Below are 20,069 nucleotides of genomic sequence, written 5' to 3' on the forward strand. Positions count from 1 at the left end.
GACTAAAAAACAAGTCTATTATATTTGCTTTTGTGGACAACTTAAAATCGCATTCCTAATTTTATTTATGTGTTCAGAGACACTGAGTTTAGCAAATATATGTTTGGCAAACAACTTGAATTCTATTTCTAAAAATTACTTTTGGATTTTTTGATCCAAATAGTAAAAATACTGAAAACAATATTTTGATGAATAATTATATTAAATAAAGATAAAAACATTTAGAAATATAATATACCATGTTATAAACTTAATTCATTCTGAGACAACCAACCATTACCCTACAAAATCAAATTGGCATCAGACGGTCCATAATGAATCAAACAAAATTTTAAAACTTTTAACCATTTTTCTCAAAAGTGGGACCCCACCTCAAGTAAGAAGAACGTTAGAAAAGTGAAATCGAAAGCACACAATCTTTTCCCTAAATTTCAGACCGTTGAGAAACCAAATTCCCTTTTTCTTTTCGAACCCCACAAAAACTAAAAAGCTTTCTAATAATAATCGCATTCAAAGAAAAACACAGCACCAACAACAAACAAGAGCTTCCTCATCCTTCAACAATGGCCGACAAATTCAACCATCTGGCCCAAACCCATCTCCCCTTCCACTCCATCGACCCTAGATCCCTCCTCCTCCACCAGAACTCCGCCGCCGATCTCCCCATTTCTCTCCAGCTCACAGCGGAGCCATTTTCGATGGAAAGAGGGCCAAGGTACAGAGCCTACGCAGAGCTCAGAGAATCCAAGCTCCGGCTGAGGAACGCCATGTACCGCGACGGAGAACAGCCGGAAAAGTCCACGCCGCCCGCGAAGAAACAAGTTAAATTTCTTGATTCGGAGACTCTAAGGAAAAGGTCCGCGGCGGTGGCGCAATCGGTGCCGGATTTCTCTGCAGTGCTGAGAAAGGAGAACAGAAAGCCGCCGCCGGGGTTGTCGCCGGTGATGGAGATGACGCCACCAGGGAAGACGTGGGGGAAGAAAATTGGGGGATTGTCGACGAATTCGAGGGGGAGTAAGTCGGCGAGTGCAGGGGAGAAAAGGGGCGGCGGATTGACGGCGGTGAGGAAGAGTTACGCCGGATTTGAGGAGATGAAAGGGTTTTCTACGGCAGCGGCGAACGCCATTAATGGGGAAAATAGGAGAGGAGGAGGAGGAAGGAGAGGGAAGACTGTATTGGGGATTAGACAAATTTGAAAGAAAATAAGAAACAAAAACAATTGATAGTGATTTTTCAATGGAAGAAGATTGCTCTGTTTATGTTCTTACAATTTTTTGTGTTCTTGTTGGTGATGGTGTTGTTTCCTTAGGGTACTTTTGATTCTTTTAATTATAATGGATAATTTGGGGTTGTGGAATAATGAAGTGAGAAGAAAGAAAAATGATGTTATAGTTGATTCTTTGTGTTCAATTATTGATTACAGAAGTTTCTAGGTAGATTTTCAAATCCAATCATCAAAATAATTTAAAGGATCTTATTATAACTTGTGTCTAAATCATTAATGGGTATTGATTTCATATGTTTCTCAGTAAATTTCAAATCTAGTCATCAAAATCATTTCATTATTGCTCACATTAGATTCTAAGCTTTGGAATTATTTCTTTTTGTTATTTTTTAATTTTGATTTTTAAATCTACCTTTTAAATAGGTTTTAATACTACTTTAGTTCTCTTACTTATGTTTTTTTTTTCTTTTCATTTTGATCCCTCTACTTTCAAAATGTTCATTTTAATCTTTATATTTTTAACTTTGGTTCATTTTGATATCAATACTTTAACGATATTCATTTTGGTCCCTCTACTTTCAATTGTGATTCATTTAATTAAATAAGTAACTATTTTTATCCTTTCAAAGTGAAAATGAATGGATCAAAATGACAACATTTTAAAAATATAAAAACCAAAGTTATAAATACAAGGACTAAAAATAAACATCTTTAAAGTATAGATACCAAAATGAAACAAAGTTGAAAATATATAGACCAAAATGAATCAAAATAAAAAATATAGAAACTAAACAATATTTAAACCCTTATAAATATTAATCTATATATTTTATTTTAATCCAGAACTGTATAAGAAATTAGTCCTTGATATTAATAATCTAAATGAAAACTCTTGATCTACTTCTACAACTTTAAATACTTCACTTTGGCTATCTAAACACATGATAACCAAGTAAATATGAAGAAAAGAAGCAGATAAAGTTGTTAAGGCAAGTTTAGGAAATGATCAATGTAAAACTTTCAAATACCAGAAAAAGATTGATATTAAAGAAGAAATGGAATGCTCTCGCATCACTAAGCTGCTTAACTCAAAAACTACCATAATAGGAAACCCACTGTGCAAATTAGATGCACAAATCAGAGAGTTTTGAGCAGCAAAGCCTGCTTCCAAAATTATGCTTCAAGAACAATTGGAGCCACAAATTCACATCTACAAATTACATTTAACCTTCATATCCAATCCATTTGTACAAAAAAAATTGCACACAAAAGACAACCTACATTACTATGACATTCAAGATCAGCCCTTCCTGCAGTCCCAAAGCTCTGTTACAATTTCCTCAACCAACACTTGAAGTATGTACCCATCAATTTCAGCCCCACTCTCCAATTCTTCAATGCTAAAATCACTCCATTTCCCCAAGGAATGACTCATTTCCCATTCTACTATCTCATCTGTCAACATCCCAACAAAATTTACCCATTTCTTGATCTCCTTCTCGACGTCTCGGATTAATGATCTTGCGTTTTGCCTCGGCAATGTTCTTATCAAAGCATTGGATCCACCATAGTATAGTTGGCTATGTTTCGAGTCTAGGCATTCTATCAGACAGTCGAAAAGAAATCCTCTAAGATGGTTTACCTCCTTGCTGTCCTCCAAACTGCTAATTTCGCTAGAGTTTGTCCACATTTCGCACGTGAATGTTTCCAGTTCGTCAATAAAAAGTGGCAAAATGATAAGGTTATTTTCATCCCTGCCGAATAAAATTTCAGTGTTGAGCATAACCTCTTTTGCACGAGCAAGCTTACTCCCTGTCAGTTTTATGCCGGTAAAGTTGTAGCTTTGCAGTATGCTAGCAATAGCATTAAAGACTTCTGTCAACCTTTCACTCCCAGCATTCCCTTCGCTCAAGGAGGTTGCAGAATCTAAAAGATCGGAATCAGATTCAGACAGTTGCGGTCGATCAATAGAACAATCAACAGACTCCGCTGGAATTCTGCATCCTGTGATGAAAAGAAAAATCACAAAGCCTAATTATTCTCACTTACCCATGGAGGCATTTTCAAAGGATATTGAAAGCCTATCGAATAAAACATAATTTCACTTTTCTATATTTTGTATTGTCAGATAGACTAAACTTCTAACCTGAGCTCTCATCCATGCTGCTGGATGAGAATGAAGCTTCGAGAACAGAACCAGGGCTAAGTTGATCTCGTCCTTTGGAAATGTTTGTGATTTTTTCTTCCCTCGAATCATCCTGGAAAGGCAGGAAAGGAATCCACATCAGCCAAAAGTAAATACTTTCTTACGCATCCATTAGAGAATAAGAGAATGAAATTAACAAGAGAATAACAAAGAATATGAACCAAGCCAAAACCTGACATACATATACCCTTTGGCTCAATTGGATAGGACAATAATAAACGTTTTATTGAATTTAATGGAAAAACCAGAAGAAATGTATGGTTTACAATCCATGTAAAAAAATACCGAATTGCACTTTCAAATACTCCTAGTACACCTAACTAGTGTTTCTGCTTGATTCTCATGTAAGTCAAATGCACCAGGATCTAGCCATGAGAACAAAAAGAGAGATGAAAAATAAATGTCTGCTCTGAACACATAGTGATGAAATAGTGAATTTCAATCCATACAAACTTAAAATTGCGAAAAAGCAAGACTATAATGCAAATAGAAAACAATACAGTAAAATAAGCACATCCAAATAGTCACAATAAAAATACAAAATAACTAGAGAGTTATTCTTGCAAAAATTTGTAGAGAGGAAATAAACTTGAAAACATGTAATTCAGAAGAATATTGCATAACTGTAATTCATGTACCTTCAGGAAGGTCACTTAATTCTTTAAACGATGATAATCAAAAGGAAGCTGGCATAGCCAATTGAAAAGCAAACAAACCATGAAATCAAATTTGCAAGATCATATTTGGTGCTGGCAGAAATGAAAATGCAACTTTAGAAGAAAAAAAATAACTGGCAACGGGTATTTTATTAGGGATCTGCTTTTGGTCATTTTCAGGTATAAGAAGACCCAATTTAACTATTTATTGATTATTCACTAGGTTAATTGAGAACTAAACATATAACATTTGACAGCCCAACTTTCATCAAGTATTAGATATTCCAACTTTTTCAGATAAAAGAGGACCTTTGTTTTTAGTCTAACAAGTGGGGTAGGAAGATTAAAAAATTTGACCTCTCAAACAAGAAGCAATACCTTACCTAATTAAGCTATGCTGAGGTTGGCAAATTTAAGAGGACTTTAATACCCGTAACCCACAACATATGAGAACTATGCACAACTGAAGTAGGCTGCCACTCAGTTACTTAAAATATATATATATATATAAACACACACACACAAAGGCAAACACCACTCAATTATTTGATAAACGGAACTAGGAAACTAGAAAAATCCAAACAGCTTTTAAACAACTGAAGTAGACTGCCACTAAATTATTTGATAAAGGGCATCCAGTCCTAATAGCCATTTGTTCTTATGTTTTTGGGATTCCACTTGACGCAATGAGGCATAAGTGCCAAGGCACCAGAAAAAAAAAATCAGATAATATAACATAATGAGCAATGCATTTAATATATAGGAAGCAATCACAGTATAAAAATGATTGATTTGCAAAATGGAAAAAGAGAAAGGTGGAAAAGCAAATAGAACTATCAACGGAAAGGATTCTTACACAGTAAGTTACATCCATATTGACTGTGGAACCCTCCAATGAAACTTTCCGTGCAGCTGCTATGGCAGCTATCAGTTCTTGAATGATTACAGAAGCAGGTTTCTTCAATGGAGATGCCGACTCATCATCTCCTTGAGAAGTTAATTCGATTAATTTTTGTTCCAGTATATCTAAAGCATCTCCTCCAAACAAGGATGGCTTTTGGGAAGATACGTTTCTCTCATTTGACATACCCTCCTCATTCGTCTCCGTTGCAACTCTGGTTTCCTGTCTTACTGGAGAATTAAAGGTGAAAGAAACAATGTCATTATCCCTTTTGCAAACTCTTTCAGCAGCATCTCTACGACCAGCTAATCTATTACCAGCACGAGGCTGCTTTGTGGGGAGAGGTTTGCTTTCAAGCCTTGAACTTGTTCTAGACAATTTATCACACGGATGGGAGCGTTGTTTTGGAGCAGGTGAATCTACAGAAGCTTTTCTTTCAATTTGTCCACTCACGTGAGCAGTCCTCCTTTTCTTTGGTGAGGTACTTGATTGTGATGAAAAATCTTCACATCCAGACTTTCTTTCTAGGCCAAACTTAGAATTTTCAACTTTTGCGGGCAGCTTCCCTCTACTGCAGCCATTAAGACTTCTATTTAAAGCAACAAAGTTCTTGGTCCCACCCACAGCATTTGCCAGCGATGTGGTTCTTCTGCTTGATGTAATACTTGCCTTTGACTTTGATGACATCCTATCCCTGACTGATGTCATATGATCTTCAGATTGACTGCAATGCTTGACCATGGATGATTCATTTGTCCTAGGCTTGAATTGTTGGCTGGACGGTCTGGATGATGGACATACAGAATCATTATTCAGAGGCATTCTTTCTGCAATAGAATCGACATGAGATATTATGCAACCCCTAGATTCATTATGTTTGTTCAGAGGCATTCTTTCTGCAATAGAATCAACATTGGATATTATACAGCCCTTGGATTCATTCTGTTTGGAAGCAACAGTTTTAGGAACATCACAATTTGTTTGGAGGATTTCATCTCTTTCTTGTTGGAGTAGTGATTCAGAGATTGTTGTTTTACTCCATCCTGAACCCTTTAAAGATGTATTGCCATAAGTTGAATTGAGGGGTGGAATTGCAGATTTGTATTCTTCCACACCATGATTGAAGACCTCAACTTTCAGCAAATTATTGCAATTTTTACATGATGCCTGCCCCGTGGACTTTGACAAACCATAACCTTCCTCTGGTAAAACTTTCATTTCCCTCGATATAACCTCATTGGGAGAATGATGCATAGACTTTGGAAGTGTGATTGCGGATTTTGCTCTGTTCGATATCTGCAGACTAGGCTCCAATATCTTGCTGGCAACATCAATCAACCGGGATGCTCTAGACACATTCCTACCAGAGGGAAGCCTTGGACTTTTTGTTGATGAAGGAAGTTTTGGAGGAGAAGGATGCTTCCTTGACCGTGACATAACACTCTTATACTGTAGTACCTCGGCTCCTATTCGTCTCATCACCTTTCCTTCCTCCATTCCTGTCTTTTGAAGCTTTAGAGGCCTTGCTTCAATTTTTACACTTACTTTTTCAAAATTCATATCCTCCACTATATTCTTTTCTGCATTATCACAAGGATTGGAAAAACCAGTTTTCCTCGGCCTATCTCGATTTATAACAGGCATGGCCTCAAGTCCCATGAGTCTAGCAACCAGTCCTGGTACTCGCATTTCATTTTTGTGGCCTATGTCTGTACAATGATTTCCATTCTTCTTCACATTTGGGAAACCGCCTCTATTTTCATCAGCAATCTATTTCTCAAAGAATGGCACAACATCCATAAAAGAGCAAGAATATAAGCTCAAGAAGAAAACAAACTTACTAAGTGGAAATAAGAGACAACTAGGAAAACAAGTAAATACCAAATGATTTTTTGAAGCCGGCATCTTTTCACCTCCTTTGAACTTCTTAGTTACTTGTTGTGCACGAGCTAGTTAAACATTACAGAACCAGATTTAACTTCAAATTAGAATGCAGATAAGGCAAATTTTAAGCTAAGCATTTGCTTTTAGGAATGAACGAGAGAAAAAACAGTAGAATAAAACATTGCCCCTGCTAGATAGATATAAGAAGCTAACCTGGAGGAAGCAATTTCCTGGAGAAGAGCTTCTTCTTAGCCAACCTCCGGTTCCAATCAAAAAGCTGGAAGAAAATGCCAACACAACCACCAGGCTTATGCGTCTTCTTCTCTGAAATAGCTAAACAAGACGATGCTCTCCCTGTATTTTCCATTAATATCTAAAAAAAAACCCCAAAACTCCAACAGAGTTGAAACCCTTAACTTGCAACTTGATGCTCTTCAGTCTACCAAAATCCCCTCCTCAACCCCAAAAACCCCCCCTTCCCCCAGTTCTTCCCAAAAGCTTCCTCCACATTGTTCATACAAATCCCAAAAACACACTCTGAACCTTCAAACTCGCCCGCATTTTCTCGATAACCCACCAAAATATTAGAATCACCCCCCATCAAAAGAACCAAAAAGCGAGAGAAAAACAGGAAGACCGTCCAAAAATAGGCTGCAGTGCTCAATAAAACAGGTTCCCAGAAAGAATACCAAACAACCAGCAAATGCAAGATTATCACGAAAGCCAAAAAAGAACAACCTAAAGAAAAATGGAAACCAGTACAATAATGGCGAAATGGGACCTGCAGACAAGAAAACAAAAAAATCCCAGAAAGGGTTTCTGATAAAACGAAAGATTAAAGTTCAATAGGGCACTAGGAAACAATGAAGCGACAGTGCCAAAACTATTAAAAACAGCCACCACTCGCTCATTCCCCTGACTCGTTCTGACCCAGTTCTGACTCAGTAAGCCCCATCACCTTCCACACGCAAAACCCATAAACAAACAGAGATTCAGGAACAGAAACAGCCGGTGACCAAACAAGAAAAAAGGGAAATCAAAGAGGAGAAGTGAAAACAGAGCAGAAAGAGCAGATACAGAACAGTCCTCAAAAGCGGGGAAAGGGAAGGGGAAAAGGGGATGGAATCGGACAGGAGGACGTCGTATGATCGCGATAACCAAGAGAATGAAGCTCGAGACGATGCCCCTGAAAGCTTTTTTTTTTTTCTCTTTCTTCTGCAAAACCCAGCAGAGAAAAATGAAAGGGGATATGCAGTTGCAGAGCGTGAAGGATGTTCAAGAAACCACGCGCTGGCGAGTGGAGTGAAACGGAATTGGAAAATACGGTGGGAAATGAGATGATGAAACGACAAATCGGATAATATTATTAAATTTAATTAAATTTGTTTTTAATTTGTGATTTTGTGTTTGTTTAATTTGGTTTTGTTTTAAATAATTGAGAGACTAAAGAGTATAGACAAATTTTTTCGTGTGTGGGATTTATAAAATCACTGATTTCGAACTTTTGGTTTTAACGGTTTTCATTTCTTTTTTTGGCACGTGTATTACCGAGAATGGAATTTGAGTTCAATTTTTGTTCTCAATTATAAATTTAACTTCGTTTTATACTTTTGAATTTTTTTTTTAATGTGTTGTAATTAAAGTGTGGGGTAAAAAAATCGAACCTCAAATTTCAAGGTCAAAAATATAAACACTATGTCAATTGAACTATACTCTAGTTGGCTATACCTTTGAATTATTGGAAATTTATATAATGGATCAATAAATGTTTAAAATTTTCAAATTGAATAATATAAAATTGGAAGTTTATGTCTTATTTGGTAATATTTTTTTATTTTTGATTTTTTAAAATTAAGTTTATTATCTTTTCATTTCTTACGATGGCTTGCATCTTTCTTAAATACATTAGTTGAATTCTTGACCAAATTCTAAAAATAAAAAATAATAATAAAAAAAAGTTTTAAAAAGTTATTTTTTTAGTTTTAAAATTTTGGCTTAGTTTTTAAACATCGATAAAAAGTAGATAATAATTGAAGAAATTTTGAGATCTAAGCACTACTTATAAGTTTAATTAAAAATAATAATAATAAATTATTACTAAATGGAACCTTAAGAACTTGTTGAATTATTTTAAAGATAAAATGGAGACAAATTTTACAGTTCAAAGGTTAAACTTCATATATATATGTATTTGTTGTTTGTTTCAACTCTTTTTTCCCCTAAAAAATGGTGTGGTTGGTTTAAGGTTTCATTTGGAAGTCCATAAAAAATGTGTTTGAAAATAAAATGACTAGAATAAGATTGTTTGGATAAAACACAACAAATGTAAAATTGATGGAACTCAAAACATAACTTGGTATGTATAGTTTATGGAATGTTTAGTCTACCGACTTGATTTGAGTTGAGTTGATTAAAATAACCAATCTAATATTTGGTCCACCAACTTCACAAATCGATATTAAATAACTCAATTACACCAACTTCAATAGTAGTTGAAGTTTGCATATTTATCGAATAAAATCTTTCTCTCTTTCTCTTTCTCTCCCTCCATAATTTTCCATGACTCCACACGTCGGCCACCACAAATGACTGACTTCGACGACATACTTTGATATCCATCTCTAACATCCAACTTCGACAAACAACCATCAGAATGCAACTACTGGCCCCTCACTCTAACAATGACCACATTTGCCAACTACCTCTAGTGAATACTACTTTCGACAATCATCTCCAATGACCACTCGTGTCCATTGCAGCATGACTACCACATCCAGCGGCCAACTTCGATGATCACTTCCAATGACTAACTCCATTAACCATCTTTATGTAAATGACTCTTTGTCAATAGTTTCTTTTTTCTTTTTTTGGAATGTTATTTTTTTATTCTCTAAATTTTGAAGAATATGTGTCTTTGGTGTATCAACTTATAAAATGTACTTTTTTTTTAGTCTTTGAGATTTTTAAAATATGTGTATTTAGTCTTCAGATTTTTTAAATGTAACTTTCTAGTCTCTTGACGTTTAAGAATAGGTTTACGAGATTTATAAAGTAATTTATTTTATTAATTTAAATAAGTATATTTATATGATCTCTAAAAAATAGAAAATTTTAATCATAGTTGTGATAAATATTGTTATCAATTATAGTTGTGATAAATATTGTTATCAACATCTATCGCAGATAGACGTTTATGAAAGTTTATCAGTGTTCATCAGTGATAGAAACTGATAGAAGTCTATCATTGATCGAGGTTGATTGAAGTTTATTAGTGTCTATCAGTTATAAAAACTAATAAAAGACTATCAGAGATAAAAACTAATACAAGTCTATCATTGATAAAAGTTTATAGAAGCCTATCAATGTTTTTTTTTGTTGTTGCTATTTTTGTAAATAGTTTGACATTTTTTCTATCTATCAAAATCCCTATTTTAAATTAAAATTAGTTTAAAAAGGTACTAATTTTTTAAATCTATGGATTAAATACATTTATTATTCAAAACTCAAGACTAAAATTATTATTTTTCTTTTATTCTTTTATAAAATTGCATTTTTTTTGTTATTAAGGTTTTGTTTATGGAGCATTTAGATTTTTGAGTTTTCAAATTTAAAATTTGACCCTTCAGGGTTTCTTTTTTGTAGTATTTTTGGTCCTTAAATTTTTTCCATTAATTACAAACGGAAAACTGACCCATCTATTTTCTAATTTTTCAAAAAATATTGTTTCTAGTTTTTAATTGCAAACTTAAGAAAAATATTTATTTTTCTTTTATTAAAGTTTTATTGAGAAAGTTAATGTCAATAAAAGCTTTTATAAATAGCTGTAACAAATTTTTAATAATTAATTAAAAAATAGGCACCACAATTTTCCATTAACAATTACTTTTTTTTATTTCATGTTTTAATCCAAACAATATACAAAGATTTTTTTTTAATAATATGTAGAGTAAGAGAATCGAATATTGATATTGAAGTCGATAATACAAATTTATATCAGTTAAATTGCGCTCATGTTGATAATTGAATTATGGATATTAAATAATATTTAACTCTTGCACACATAACCAATCGAATATTAAAATCAAAATTCATGTCATCAACAATGATATTAATATTTTTTGTTGTGTCAATTTGTCAATACATTAACTCCATATTGAAATTGCTAACTTGGATAGTGAGGTTCAAATAATCCTCTATCATGCATATTATTTAACCGACAAAAAAAAAAAAAAGAAATGATATTGAAAACAATATATTGAAAGAGAGTCCATTATAATTTATAACATAATTTATTAAATAAAGTGTAAATTATCATTTCAAAGGTTGAAAGATCAAAATCTCTATTTCTATCCTGGTTGAACTAAAAAATAATAATTAAAAAACACTAAGATTATTTATGCTATTCTAAAAAATATATATTTATGCTCAACTGTTTATAAAAGTTCATTTTTTATATAAATTTAAAAGAAAAATACATATGGTGCCTAATTATAAATTATCAGGTGACATTTTTTTAAAACAGAAAAAAATATTTTTATATATTTTTTTATGATTAAAAGAGATGTATGAAGCTACACCAAAGCGTTACTCAATTTAAACATTCTTTTGGTTTTTCTAATCTATATTCAAATATTTAATATGTATATTGGTTCACGTACAATTGAATTAGTCATTGTTATGATGTCTAATCATAACATTATAACACAAAATTAAAATATGACATTATTTAAAAAAAAAATTGAGTGTAGCTTTTGAAAAAGAAAAAAAAAAAAAATTGAGTGTCATATTTATAGTGAAATTACTATTCAAAAAGAATAAATTAGATTTAAAAAATAAAGACAATCATATTTTCGTAGTTAAGAGGATAAAAATGAACATTTGAGATAAACGATCATAACTTAAGTGACATACAATATGTGTTAGTGATTACGAGATCTGTAATTTGAATCTTTCATCCTCATTGTATTAAAAAATGAGACATTTGGAAATCACAGAACTAACATGGATATCAACTAGATATATTGACTGAATTGAATGTTTTGAACCTAAAGACAACAAAATAAATATAAGTTAAAAGTGAATGAACCAAATTAGACTTCAAACCTTTGAGGTCATAGGATAATCATTATAATTATTTATTTATTTTTTTAAATTAAGCTTATAGACATTATTTTCATCTTTTGATTTAATTGATTTGTTACTCTAAATAGTAGCGTTCTTCCAAAATTAAGTCCTTTATATATATATATATGATAAAGGAGTGGTAGGAAAACAAGCACAACTTTTTAAAAATAAAAATAGAAAATAAAGATGATCAAATGGGCCTAAAACAATATTTCGAATGTAAAGTTTGACAATGGGGTGAAATATCTAACTATTCGATTTTTGGACGGATAATAGATGTTTTATTCATTAGTAATGCAATTGAATTGATAAACATATCTTATGGGTGAAAATTTAAAAAATGTTGTTATTAATGTCTTAATTAGTTGAATTATACACAACCTTTGAAAAATTAACACAGTAACATTCATTGAGATGTTAGTTAGAAATTAAGTGAGGAAAAAGTTGTCTAATTATATTTTTTTCATTATCCACAAATTCAAAAGTGAATAATTGGAGTGAATACGATATAACTCATTACATAATGTATTAATTATCATTTTAAAGATGGATAGTTTAAACTCCTACTTTTGCCTATATCCTATTGCTACTATAGCTGAGAAAAAACGAGATATAGAGAAGTTAAAAGAAAAAAAAATATCTTTTTGATTCATAAGTTTTGTGTTTAGTTTCTATTTGACCTATATATTTTAAAATGTTATGTTTTTAGACCTTAAATTTTGAGTTTGATTTTGTTAAAAAAAAAAATTATGAATTTGATTTAAATTTAATCATAGGTTTCAAAATGTTACAATTTTGTAGGTTTGAGTTTTCTTTTAATTTAGTCCATAGGTTTCAATCTTTACACTTTTAATATATTTTTCACTAAATACGTTTCATGAAATACTCACTTTCAATTATTGGTGTCAATTTCTAGTAATTAATTAAGAATAACTATGAAGTAAAATTTTCGATTTAATTAAAAAAGTGATACAAAAATAGTCAAACTTAATTAATTATAATTCTTTTAACAATTTTAAGTTTATTAAATAAATTAACTTTAATAAACTTAAACTTGCAAACTTGATCATTTTTTTAATTAAATCGAAAATTTTAAAATTGTTAATAAATTTAAACTTAAAATTGCAAAGCATAAGGATCAAGTAATACATAAAGTAAGTGTATAGTAAAAAAGCGATGTTAAAAGTGTAAATCTTTAAATATATGGGCCAAATTGAAACTAAACTCAAGTATCAAGGATAAAATTGTAGCATTTTGAAACCTGAGGACTAGATTGAAACCAAACTCAAAACTTAGGGACTAAATGTGTAATATTTTGAAAACTAGAGAATAAATTAAATAAAAACTAAACAAAAAAGGTATTTTTTCCAAGAAAATTATTTGGGGTAAATTGCAAACTTGATCCTTATGGTTCGTACAGAGTTATAATTTAATATATTTGATTTTAAAAGCTAGAATTTAGTTCATATGGTTGAATAAAACGTAATAAATGGTCTATATGAATTGATAAAATTATCATAAATAGTGTATATAAAAATTTTATCAAACTATAAACATTAATAATTTTTTCCAAATGGTAGGGACTAAATTTACGAGATATATATATATAGAGGTCTTTTTAAAAATAAAAAAGATGCCCAAAATATTTTAAAAATATGGCAAAGTAGTGATCCAACCAAAAAAAAATTAAATAATAAAACAAAACCTATGTAAATTGACTAAAAAACCCCAACCCAACTCCCTCATGAAATGTGCGCGAAGATACCACTCCCTCACGATTCAGGAAATCACACGAAGATACCCACGATTGCACGTGACCCGACCAGTAATTAATCGCCTACTAACGAAAAAAAATCGTGAAACCGTCTACTTCATCATCTTCATCAACCAATTTTCGTTTTAAAAAATCTTCTCCTACCTTTTCACAATCAACTACTTTTGCATTCCCTCTGCTGTGACTTTTTTATTTAAGTTAATGAAAGGTTTCAGCTTCTTTATTCTTTTATTGAGCTTTGTATTTACAATTTGTTGATAGGTTGTAATTTAGGTTTTTTTTGTACATGTTGTATCTCTAACTCTGGTGATAGATCTTGATAGATATCTATCAGTGTCTATAAGTGATAAAAATTGATAGAGGCTGATAGAAGTCTATCAGTATCTATTATTGGTAGAAACGGATACAAATTTATCATTGATAAAAGCTAATGGAAGTCCATTAGTGTCTATCAAGGATAAAAACTGATAGAAGTCTATCACTGACAGAGGCTGATAGAAGTCTATTAGTGTTCACCAATAGAAACTGACAGAAGTCTATTATTAGTAGAGGTTGATAAAAGTCTATCCGTATCTATCAATGATAGAAACAGATAGAATCCTATCATTAATACAATAAGTGATAAAAAAATTGATACAAGTCTATCATTGATAAAAAGTTGATAAAAGTTTATCAGTGTCTATCAGTGATAGAACTCGATAGAAGTATATTGCTGATAGAGGTTGATATAAGTTTATCAGTGTCTATTAATGATAAAAACTAATATAAGTTTATCATTGATAAAGACTGGTAGAAGTCTACCAGTGTCTATCGGTGATAGAAACTGATAGAAATCTATCAAACCAACTGTGCCTGCCACCCGCCACCTCAATCCTCAACTTCCAACCATCACCACAGGAAAAATTCACTAGAAGAAATTCAAGCTTTACTGTTGGTTTTAAACCGACATTCGACATTAAAGGGCTTTAATCTCGATTGACAACCGACATTAAAGATAGTGTTATTAAAGCCCTTTAATGTCGGTTTTTAACACAGCCTTCAATGTCGGTTGCAACCGACATTAAACATTAAAGGTCTTTAATGTCGATTGCAACGACATTAAAGACCTTCAGTCAAATTTCCAACCGACATTAAAGGTCTTTAATGTTGGTTGCAACCGACATTAAAGCCTCTATTTTTTGTTTTAATTATTAACCGACATTGAAGCCCGAATCTGTCCGTTATTTTTAAATTCCATTGCCGAATCCATTTTTTTAAGTATAACATGACACATCATCATTGAACGTTGTGGCTATGACATATTATTCATGTATGAATTGTAAATCTATTACATTAAATCCACAAATTCTGCTATAAAATTATAATTTAAAAGGCTGTACAATAATCCAGGTCTTGAAAACACAAATTACAAGTAATACAAACATTATGATTTTACAAACATGATGAGATTACTGTCTCTCTCTACTTGGTAAGTATGGATCCCTTCATAATTCTTCTTGAACCAACCCCCTAACTTCAGCAGTGTCTGGTTGTAGGCATCTTTGTCTGACCACTGTTGTTCAAAGGATCACAAACAAAAAAGGTTTAAGACAAAGGATTGAAAGTGAAAATGTGATAAGAATTCATATTCAACTAACCGTATTTATTGGGAATGTGCATAAATGGTACATTCAAGGCAAAATTCTTGTAGTGAATGTGTTGGATCTAAAGTTCCCTAAGAAAAAGCATAAAGAGATTGCGATACCAAATATTTACTCCTTTGTTGCATCTGCAAAACAAGAAAACTTAATAGTTGAATAAATGAGAGAATCTTCTTTTTCAAGATCTTGAAGAAGAGAAGCTTGGTTACCTAGATATGACATACGAAGACAATGGAAAATTTTTGGCAACATAACGATGCTACCACAACAAAGCCAAAAATTTACCTTGAACCTGTTCAAAGAAACACACTTCCAAAAATATTTCACAACTACTTGTTCTCAGCAGAACTATCAGAATTTCCAAAAAATGAATATTCAAGAACACATACATCAATAAGCAAATTTAGCTCACAATATACTTCAAACCTCAAAAGTTGTCACAAAGACTACCATAGTGCGACCTACAAACTCGAGCACCTTGAATCAAATCTAAACTACAAATAAATAGTACCCATGAGTCAAAACGGGTGTTACATTCTAATCCAATATGGTCCAAAGAGAAATAAGCACACTATAACTTCTCAAACAGGAATTTTCATATCATTAGAGTCACTTGAAAACACTTAGAAACTGTGCTTAAAACTGCAAGCATTCAAAAATGCACTTATCAGGAACAATTTTCACCTGAATCCCTTGCTGTTACAAGAAATTCATCTTCTCCCTACCCCTTCCAGACACCTAAAAAATACACAAACAAAAAAGGTTTAAGACAAAGGATTGAAAGTGAAAATGTTATCAAAATTCATATTCAACTAATCGTGTTTATTGGGAATGTGCATAAATGGTACATTCAAGGCAAAATTCTTGTAGTGATGCTTATCGAATGATCAAATAATTTAAATCGAATATTAGAATGATGCTTATCGAATCTTAATATGAAAAATGTTACTAATGTAATAGAAATACCGATTCTATTACAGAGCTAGATACTAACTATTTAAATCTGATGTTAAAGAACGCTAGTAGAGCAAATTCATTATAAATTCATACTTGTAATGATTTTAAGCTATATTCTAACCTAGCGTTTTCACATTTATTCTAGAATTTCTGGGACATTTTAAAAATTGAACTAAAATTTAAATATTCAACAAGAATTTCAGGAATATACACATAGATAACCATATAATAAGTTCAAATCTACATATGAGAATGATGGTTATAAAGTTCTAACTTTCAATGAAGGTTCCACGCTTAGTGAATGAATTTGTGCTCCTAAACCCAATGTCAACATTACATAACAAGCGCATCCTTAATATCCTTAACAATAACGTTGTCGATTTAATATGCAAGAAAGCGATGGAGGTGATAATATTACATACCTCATACTCTTGAATTGCATTCAGGTCATCCTTGTTTGTAAATTTATCAACTAAGTCTTGACTAGAATATTTTAGGGATTTGCCAATGGGTAAAAGGTATGTATGTGTGATCAATTACAATAGAATATGAAAATATATAATGAAAATGAAGATCGTAAAAGAGCAACGGTGAAATAATTTGTTTATGAGTTCAATGCAAGAAATTTGAAAGGATTTTGGTTTGTAATTGATGAAACTGGAGCTGTTTTCAATATAGTTACTCTCTAAACTCATAGTTTAGAGAGTAACTATGAGTTTTATGCAAGATGTTTGGAATAGTTTTGTTCGAACAATTGGAAGTTTGGACTGTTGGTAGAATTTTTTATGATTTGGAGGAAGGATAAACCATAAAACCAATCCTTGGTGAGTCCACTCTTTAATATTCATCTTAGAATTGAAGAGTATGGTATAACTACGCTGGTATTGAGTCATTTTAGCAGCAAAGAATGAAAAATCATGAAGAAATAGCTGCTATCATGTGTTGTCAATGGGGCTTATAACTACTATTTTTTGTTGGTATAGAGCATAGACTGATCATTTCTTTGAGAGTAACTATTATTTGAAAAAATAGGCATAGTTGGGAAAGAAAATAACTCAAAACAATAGCCTAAAATAGGAAACAAGCAACACATAAAAGGGTTACTGTAAAAAAACTGCGTTGCTAGGTAAGCAAAATCAAGTAACGTTGCAAATAGTTTACCCCAGGAGTATATGGGCTAATTTCAAGAGGGGTCCACTCATCTGGGACTTTCATAAATCTGTCGAAGTCCTCAAACATGTTAACTGTGAAAATATGAGCTCTATCCAGCTTGTACCCATCAGTCTTCTTTTTAGCAAGCTCAGCCTCCTACAATATGACTGAAATTAAATGAGATGTTCCATTCATGGATCAGAACTACAGTAATACACACAAGATAAATGAGATTACACACACATGCGCGAAAAAAAGGACGTACAACAAAAAGCCGACCAACCGTTTCCTCAATCTCCTTCATCAGCATCACGTCCGCCATGATGAACTAACTAGCTCTATCGGCGACAATATTTGAATGAGCAGTAGATCTTCCACTGCAAGGATTTATTTAACGTAACCTAAGATCATTTTCGTCTTGATGAGATGATCTTCCACGACAAATCATTAACGTAACCTCAAATCTTCCACGGCAAGATTTGAGAGTGCAGTGTGCGATGGCAGTCAATGAGATGGTGTTGAGCAGAAACGGCGAGCGGGGGGGCGAGGTGCAGTGGCTGATTGGAAAATAGGGTTTTAAAATAAATGGAAAAAAAAATGGGGGGGGGGGGGGAATGGGTTTCTTTTCTTTTTCTTTTCCCTTTTTTTTTAATAAAAAAAGTGGATCTTTAATGTCGGTTTTAAACCGACATTAAAGGTATACCTACAATGTCAGTTTAAAACCGACATTAAAGATCCGCATTTTTTTTTTAAAAAATAAAACCGACATTATACATCCGATTTCACTTTTTCCAACCGACATTAAAGCCCAAAATTCTTGTAGTGATTATGAGTCTATCCAACCGCCCATTTAGTCGACGTAGAAAAATACGAAAAAGTCGTTGAATAAATGAAAGTGTTTTAAGGGTTACAATATACTTAAATCTAGACGTGTTGAAGATTATAAAAAAGAAACTAGATGAACAATGCTTAACTGAAGTTATAAATGGTCCTTTTGGGCACTTTTTTATTCTTAAAATTGACAAAATTCCCACACAATTCCGCACCCGCAAAGTAGGATAAACCTCTCAATCTCTACAGAAATGAAATAATCAAAGGTTAATAGGTGGAAATGATAGGTAGAAGAAAATGAATAACAGAAAGGAAATATGGCTTACTCCTTGGTCAAAACTAAAAAGTGTATCATTGATAGAGACTATGAGTGATAGAAACTAATACAAGTCTATCATTAATATAGGCTGATAGAAATCTATCAGTGAGAGTCTATCATTGTTAAAGAATGATATAGTATCAATCGATGATATGTGATTATATAACATTGTCTGATTTGTAAATGATAGATGGTTAATATAACATTGTCTACTACATAACTTGACTAAGGTTTCACAATCGAGTGGGGAGAAACGACATAATAGAAAGTGACATAGTTCTATCACTAGTAGCAAGTGATAGTCTTCCGTCGATATATATCATTGATAGAAATATGCATGAAAATTGATAGGCTCTGACAGACGTCTATCACTAATAGACAGTGATAAATTACTATTACTATCTATCAACGATAGTGTTATATCACTAACTATCCTTGATAGACGATGATATACTTTTATCAGTATCTACCACTAATAATGTTATATCACTATCTATCATCGAAAGATTGCAGTAGTACACTATCACTACTTGTCAATGATAGTGAAACATTTTTCTACTTCATTATAAGGTGATTGAAGTTTTTATCATTGATAGTAGGTTATAGTCTTTTATCACTCTTTAAATGGCTTGGAAAGTTTCGATTTAGATTTTCCCGAATAAGAGAAAAGACAAGTCGGGGTGAGAATTTCATTTCTTTGAACCAAAATTTACAATTTCTTGATTGAAGCTAGAAAGTAATGATATTAGTGTGATAGACATTAATAAAACACTATTAGGTAGACACCGATAAAACACTGTCAAATGGCACCAATAGAACACGATCGGATAGACAGTTATAGTATAGCGATAGACTACTATCACTGTCTATCACTTGGTTTATCTTCCATCAAATTACCCTTTAGGTTGATGAGAGTGTGTAATTTGGTGGTTGTTTCTTCTTGAAATATGTAGCTTGTTTTAAAATAGTTAGTTTTGTTTCATAGGTCATTGAGAAGAAGATGGATAAATAACCTTTTATTTTATAGTTAGTTAGTTTTATTTTATAAAGAAGATGTAATAGACAATGATAGGTTTCTATTGTTGTGTCTCATCTTGAAGAAGAAAAATAATATTATCATGTCAATTGAAGTAGAAGAAACTAAACATAAAGTTTATGTGAAAATTCTGTAAAAATAGAAAAGAAAAGAAAAGAAAGAGGTTGATACCGTGGAGAAGAAGGAGAAGAAAAATAAGAAGAAAAAGAAGGAATATATGAATTTAGCCTAAAATTTCGTGATGAAAAAGAAGAATAAGAATTTGGCCTAAAATTATCTGAAAGAATAAGATGAAGATCAAGAAGAGGAAAAAGAAGAAGAAGAAGAAGACAGATCGAGTTGATGAAGAACGGAGTAGATGAAA

General features: G+C 32.1%; 2 protein-coding genes across 2 annotated transcripts; one reads left to right on the forward strand and one right to left on the reverse strand.

Annotated features, from left to right (window-relative positions):
* Nucleotides 1-442: 442 nt before the first annotated feature.
* LOC120089840 lies at nucleotides 443-1,395 on the forward strand. The gene has a single exon (XM_039047251.1). The coding sequence runs from the start codon at nucleotides 564-566 to the stop codon at nucleotides 1,194-1,196; it is 633 nt and encodes a 210-aa protein (XP_038903179.1). The 5' UTR covers nucleotides 443-563; the 3' UTR covers nucleotides 1,197-1,395.
* A 905-nt stretch (nucleotides 1,396-2,300) lies between these two features.
* Nucleotides 2,301-8,177, reverse strand: LOC120075082. The gene is made up of 5 exons (XM_039028245.1): nucleotides 7,086-8,177; nucleotides 6,870-6,937; nucleotides 4,944-6,758; nucleotides 3,372-3,483; nucleotides 2,301-3,229 (listed from the first exon to the last, which is right to left on the reverse strand). The coding sequence occupies exons 1-5, from the start codon at nucleotides 7,237-7,239 to the stop codon at nucleotides 2,526-2,528; spliced, it is 2,853 nt and encodes a 950-aa protein (XP_038884173.1). The 5' UTR covers nucleotides 7,240-8,177; the 3' UTR covers nucleotides 2,301-2,525.
* Nucleotides 8,178-20,069: the final 11,892 nt, after the last annotated feature.

This window comes from Benincasa hispida, chromosome 1 (assembly GCF_009727055.1).
Source record: "Benincasa hispida cultivar B227 chromosome 1, ASM972705v1, whole genome shotgun sequence".
Classification (NCBI taxonomy): Eukaryota; Viridiplantae; Streptophyta; class Magnoliopsida; order Cucurbitales; family Cucurbitaceae; genus Benincasa; species Benincasa hispida.